Source organism: Erpetoichthys calabaricus, chromosome 1 (genome assembly GCF_900747795.2).
Source record: "Erpetoichthys calabaricus chromosome 1, fErpCal1.3, whole genome shotgun sequence".
In the NCBI taxonomy this organism is placed as follows: domain Eukaryota; kingdom Metazoa; phylum Chordata; class Cladistia; order Polypteriformes; family Polypteridae; genus Erpetoichthys; species Erpetoichthys calabaricus.
The window spans coordinates 73,243,089-73,250,154 of record NC_041394.2 but is presented as its reverse complement, the minus strand read 5'-3'; the positions used below and the strand labels follow the sequence as shown (position 1 = coordinate 73,250,154).

Below are 7,066 nucleotides of genomic sequence, written 5' to 3'. Positions count from 1 at the left end.
GCATTTTGTTACAATGAATTATTCCAAGGCCCCCTCCTCGACCTGAATCTCTAGACTTATGAAGGAACGAGTAGCCATCTGGTGACGCCTCAGCTAGGGGGACAGTGTCACATTTACTAAGCCAGGTTTTGGTGAGAAGACACAGATCAGATTTTGTACTTAATATAATATCATTTACCAAAACAGCTTTAGTGCCAAGAGAGCGAATGTTCAATAAGCAGCATTTAAAACTGTATGCTTCTTTCTGAATTGGTGATATACTTTTTGTTTTAATTTGTAGTAATTTTCTATTACAGATGCCCCTGGTGGAGGGTCTGGTTTTATCCCTTGGTCTAATTATACACCTTATTTTTTGGTTATCAATTAATTTAAGGTTTGTATCAAGACTAAATTTACTGGATGCCCCAAGACAAGGATTATGGGTAACAGTTTCAGGAAAGTAACTTACTGAGACAAAGTTAAAGGCAATACAAGTCAAGAGTATGGAAGGACCATCAGTACTCATGTGTCATTCCCAAGAGTCACTAACCTTCTCCACTTCCACACCTCCTCTGGTACATGGAATATATTAAAAAAAACAGAATTCATGGTTTCAGTTTAATCCAGAGAACTGAAAGAATCAATTCCTGATCACTGCACCAGCGCTGTTATGGATGGGTGAACTCCAAATAGAAAAAGGGCTTTGCAAAATATCCATAAAGCAGACTAGCGATTTACCTAGGGTGCCTAGAAATAGGCCTTACCCCAGCCAGTCTAAGCCCAAACTCTACTCCATGGTCTTAAAATGGGCAACAAGCTTTTAAAGTTCAAATTACTTTAAAACTCCCAATATACTGTATATTGAAATGCCTCTCAAGGTAAAGGAAAAATGTAAAAACATTTGGGTTTTGAATGCAGTCTTTACTTAAAAAGGATTTAATTTGAAAGTAATCAAAACAGCAAAAATAGCTAAAAAGCAGGAAAAGGAAAAAGGTTTTCCTGTTGAGAAGAAGTTGTAAACCTGAGGCAGGACAAGGGCAAATAGAAAAACGATACTTACAAAAATGAAATCTTCAAATAACAATCAATGAACTAATTAAGGATATGCTCCCCAGCGTCATTTACATAGGCTGAGGGTTCTCCTTCAGCAGTGATGTCAATGTAGTCTACCTATTGGGTTTCCATCTACAAGGCACGAGGAACATGAGAGCACAATAAAAAATACATAGAAGCTAAGTAATAAAGAAAGAGGACAATATTAACTAAAAATAACTAATGAAAATGCATAAAAATAATACATAAGAAATAAAAAAGGATAAAATAAATGAAAAAAGATCTTAACTAAGGGAGCACACCATGGCTGAAGCATGATGAGTACTAGCCAGTCTGGACACAACTTCAATTAATGGAACCCTATCCCTCTCTGTGTTTACCAAAATCAGATGGCAACACTGTTTTGACTTTGAAGACATTACATCCAAAATATGAAGACATATTGACTGTGACTGATGAGACAGAAGTCTAACATTGCTCTGCTGCCAGTTGTTCATCACAAAGGTGCCATCAGCATACCACTCCTGTTCATATTGGAAACATCAGCATGCCAGGATTCTGTGCCATTAGGATGATGCTTTGACAGAAAGTTGTTTTGCCAGTATTCATACATAGTTCAGCGAGGGAAATCAGTTTTAATTACAGAGAAGGGAGAAGGAGAAAGATTATTGCGTGCAGAGGCAGAGAAGGAGAAGGGCCGAGAGAGAATGACATGTGCAGCTGTGTCATTACGCTGCCTCTGCGGCACAGTCTCAGCCCAACAACAGAGAGCTACTTTAGTCTCTCTTCAGAGGAGTGACTCTGGCTGGCTAGTGGCCAGGATTCCAGCCCCTGCTGTCTGATTGGCTGAAATGTATTCTTCGTTGCTCTGCCCTCCTTCCTCTGCTGTCCCCTCCTCGCCCACACACTATCCCTCTCTCTCTCCCTTGCTCCTTCCCTCTTTTTCAAACTCCAAGTCATTGAGCTGTTCACACACCAGGCAAACGGCAGCCTACGCTGGGAAAGGAGAGAGAGAGAGAGAGAGAGAGAGAGAGAGAGAGAGAGAGAGAGAGAGAGAGAGAGAGAGAGAGAGAGAGGGAGGGAGGGATACAGCAGCCCTAAACATTTTTGCTACTTATGTAGGATCCCTCTCAGTGTGTTTCTGTAGTCTGAGGTTGTGTCAAACAAGTTTAATTGACAGTGTAAAAGTTTGCCAAAGTTTGTTTCCAGCTTTTTGCATTCCTCTCATATTTATAATTTCACCCCCCTCTCTCTAAAATAAACAGCTCAAGCTGCTATGTCGTCAACAGCTGGAGGGATTATATTTTTTTGTTTGTTTTAAAGCAAAGTATCTTTTCATTTTTTCAAAGTGTTTTTTTCCAGAATTCTGTAACTTTTTACTTGGAGTAGTTCCCAAAAAAGAAGAGTATTTTCAGTTTGGATTTTTTCAATTTTTCAGTCTTCATGTACTATACGTTGATGTGCTTATTATTTTTAAAGTTGTGGCTTTCTTGATCATTGCTGTTGTATTTTTTTTTTATTATTATTTTTTTTTTTTTTGCTCAGCTCTGGATTCAGTTTTACAGTTTTGCTTTCCATTTTTCAAGAATTCTAAACATCCTGTCAAGGTCCATACTCGCTTGCTATCAGGTAGGATGCTATCATGGTCTATATGACTGTTCATCTTGTTCTTCTCTGGATTTTCATCCAGAAACTTACCTTGGCAGCAGAACGTTCAGTCACCAGGGAAAGGTTTAAGGTGGTATTTGGTCCACTGATTTGTAAGAGGACATGCCTGAAAGGCCAGTGCCGGGACACTTGTGAGCAAGGCAATAACACCACCCTGATTGGGGAGAATGGACATTCTGGAGATACACTAACTGGACCGGGATTCAGAGTGGGTGAGTTTGGAATTATTTTTCTTTTTTCTTTGGGATCGAATTACAATTTCATTTTTGCCTTTTGTGACTGTTTGTTCTTTTTAAAGTAACTGTAAGTAACTGTCATCATACTGTAATTTTGTTTGGAAATGGCAGTTCATGCCAAAAGCATGACAAAAAAGATTCTGGTTTTGTAACTCCTACATTATTATGGGCAACAACTTAAGAAAACATGCTCGGTAAAGTTCAGGGACTGTAAGGACAGCCTCCTTTACTGTAATTAAAGTAAAAGCCTGGCAATTAGGCTTACCCCTGCATAACAGCCCCCCTTTAATTTGTCTTGTCTTTTAGACTTAATTTAGCTTTAATGTATCAGGTTAAATTTGCAAGTTTGGCGTCTCATTCTAGACCTCTAGCACTACCCCAACTTGGGTGTATTTTCCTTGTATAAAGTGCTACTGGAAATGCAGGTGCAGGCATTTATTGAAGAGCGTTTAATGTAAAAAAGTTACACTTCACAGACATTTCACACATTCCAAATCTAAACCAAGATATTGCAAAAATGTAATTGTTAGTGAAATAAAGAATGCACATGAAAAAAATGTGGCTGTTTATTAAAGCATTAGCAAAGCAGAATCTGAAGAAATTCTTATAAGTGAAATTAAAGAAGACCTTTATTAACAGTGAGAATAACGTAATTTACATAAATAAATACATTTAAACTCTTACATTTTCGAGATACAACACTATAACATGTTATATAATATAAAGGCTTATCAAGAGCCCAAGTCTATTTGGGCAACAGCAGCTGCAAACCAAGAACTAATCCAATACTGTCAGCCAGGTTATTATAGGATTTTGTCAATTAAAAGTAGCCAAGTAAACCACTCTGTATGAATTTTAGATTTGGGAGAAAAACCAGAACACCTGGAGAACAATCCTTGCAGACTGATGGAAACATGTAACCTGCACACAACAACCGGGGTGGGAGAATTCAAACTCAGACGAGGCTGAACTGTGAGGATGTAGTCTTTATTACTGTCATAAGACGGCATGACAGGAAGTGTCAACTGACAGTACAGTTGATACACATGTGTATTGGTGGTATGGGCTCCATCACACCTGATTACTCTGTTTGTTCTTGACTTTGAAGACATGTTGCCAGAATATAACTAGGCTAAAATATTACAATTGTGTGCAAAATCTATCAACTATGTTGTCAGCTTGTAATAATGTCATATAGGAATTTTGTTTGTATGTTTTGTTTCTCCTGAAGGCAGTGTGGGCTAATGTAATGCTTATACCATTGCAAAATGCAATGTGTATTCAGTATATTTACATTTAGGCAGTGTATCAGGCTGTCTGCATAGTTACTGTTGTCTGTTATAACCTGTTGAAGCACAAGTATTAACATCAGAGTCAATTACTCTGGATGAGGATGTCAAGGCTCTTATTCAGGCCTGAGGTTGTGCTGGCGTATTGACTTTGGTGCTTGTTTCTTTTTGCCCACATTTCCCTTTCAGCTGCAAAATATCATATCCAAGTCTTATTTGACACTATGAGTGAGTCTCTTCTGTGGTGTCAGTTCCTTATTCATCAGAAAATCCATCATCTAGTAACATACTTGTTGAAAGTTCAATTGCCAACATTGAATCGGATGTTACTCATTAGTTTTTACTAGCTTCTGATGAAATATTGGATTTGTATGAACATGCACTTAGTTCCTAGAAAGCTTTCACTGCTATGAATACCTGTAATTAGTTAATCAATTTTTAAAAGAAATAAAAATGAAGGATAAAGCATAATTTCCATTTAACCCCGTACTGCACAGAAGCTTTGGAAGAGTATAGAGGCTCAAAAAACTTTACTAAATAAAATTAGGGTCTTAAATGCAGTGATGCCACAAAGCTGAATATTATATTATATTATATTATCCATCCATCCAGTATCCAACCCGCTTTATCCCAACTACAGGGTCACGGGGGTCTGCTGGAGCCAATCCCAGCCAACACAGGGCACAAAGCAGGAAACAAACCCCGGGCAGGGCGCCAGCCCACCGCAGTATATTATATTATATTATATTATATTATATTATATTATATTATATTATATTATATAATATTATATTGACATTGTGCTTTGCAGTGTTGCCATACAGATCCAGGGTTTAAAGTATGGGTCCAGCTGCTTTATGTGTGGAGTGTTCTCTCTATGTATGCCTGGGTGCTTTAGTCTTCCTCTTACATCCCAACAGATGTGCATGTTGGGTGAATTGGCAACCCTAAGTTGTCAGAATGTGCATTTGAATGTGTGTGTGTAAATAGGATCTATTATGAACTGGTGTTGGTTCCTGTCTTGTGCAGTGCAGCCAGATCCTCCTTGACCTTGAATTGGCTTAATTTGAAAATTCATCCCAAGACTATGTAAACAAATCTGACACAAACACTGAAACAATACCAACAGTAGCCATGTCACCCTATTTTGTATTGAATTATCCATCCTGGGCGGCACAGTGGCGCAGTGGTAGCACTGCTGCCTCGCAGTTAGGAGACCCAGGTTCGCTTCTCGGGTCCTCCCTGCATGGAGTTTGCATGTTCTCCCCGTGTCTGCGTGGGTTTCCTCCGGGTGCTCCGGTTTCCTCCCACAGTCCAAAGACATGCAGGTTAGGTGGATTGGTGATTCTAAATTGGCCCTAGTGTGTGCTTGGTGAGTGGGTGTGTTTGTGTGTGTCCTGCGGTGGGTTGACACCCTGCCCAGGATTGGTTCCTGCCTTGTGCCCTGTGTTGGCTGGGATTGGCTCCAGCAGACCCCCGTGACCCTGTGTTCGGATTCAGCGGGTTGGAAAATGGATGGATGAATGGATGGATGGATTATCCATCCTTCTATCTTCTAAACACACTGTGTCCTGAGTAGTGTTCCGGGGAAGCCTGGAGTGTATCCCAACAAAAATAAGTCGTAATGCAGGAAAAATCCTTGGACAGGAAACCATTACAGGGCAATTTAGCATCAAGAAGAGCAACTGGAAGAAAACCCATACAGACACAGCTCCATGCAGAGAGAACCCGGGAGGTGCACCTCAGACTCCTTGTTGTGTGGCAGCAACTCTACCACCACATCACCACACATCTTATCTTATCTTGTCCTGCAAAAAAGTCTTCATCTTTTTTGGCCTGTACTAAGTTAGCTTCAATTGTTCTAAAAAACAAATAGAATTATTACCTTTTAGCTGGGTAGCCATGTTATACATTAGTTGTCAATGTGCAAATTTTGCTTTAGGCATGACTTTGAATTAATCTACAAAAATACTTTATGTGTTCCTATAAAGGACAGCCCAAAATAGGATATACTATTACGATTACAATAGAAATAACAAGTGAAAGACAGTAAAGTCTTATTATTTCTTTGTATACCAGTCAAATGGAATACATTGTAAAATGCTGGGCATTTTACTGACACAGACAAAGGAAACACGTTGTAACATCATAAAAGAAAGAATTTCAGAGAAACAGGAAAACCCACAAGAAAAAGATTTATCCAAACAAAACTACACCCTTGTAGACAGGCAATTCAGGAGCAAACTATGCCAGAACATTACGTAGGATATTTATCTTGGAATAAAATAGAGAAGAAATTTTAGATAATGTCTCACACCAGTTTCAGTGAGTGTTCACTTTGTGTATAAGTACATTATGTGCCCTACTAAGCCATTAAAAAGACCAACATAAAAATGGACTGAATATACATGTAAAGTTTTAAAGATTTTAAATGTGGTTAAGGGGAAATTGAGGTGAGATTATTGAATAATTGTTATAAATATACTAAAAACAAAAGGTTTTTTCCTAACACAGAATAGTTTAGTAACCAACAAATTGTTATCCTCATTTATTAAAAGCATGGAGGACATTTCCAGTTTTTATTTTTATTGAATACTTTATTAAGAAGGTTTGGGCTTGTGTAGAAAATCCATGGATAGGTGAATTGACTTTGCTAATTTGTCCTTTGTGTGTGTGTGTGACTGATAGCCTATCCAGGACTTGTTCCTGCCTTACACCCGATGACAGACTATAGATACCTGGATGTCATGGATGGGGTTGCATCCTGGCTGAGATGACAGATCTTCCCATACCCAGCCATGAGAATAAGGAATTGAAGTATGTCCAATGGAAGGGTTTCAA

The 7,066-nt window shown here is 38.7% G+C and overlaps 1 protein-coding gene across 1 annotated transcript in view; it reads left to right on the top strand.

The window, feature by feature from the left end:
- Positions 1–1,980: 1,980 nt before the first annotated feature.
- The window catches only part of ltbp3 (latent transforming growth factor beta binding protein 3), a 236,888-nt gene continuing 231,802 nt past the window's right edge, over positions 1,981–7,066 (top strand). The window contains exon 1 of the mRNA XM_028802072.2: positions 1,981–2,912. Coding sequence (XP_028657905.1) covers positions 2,675–2,912 — 238 coding nt within the window. The 5' untranslated portion in view covers positions 1,981–2,674. The remainder of the gene's footprint in view (positions 2,913–7,066) is intronic.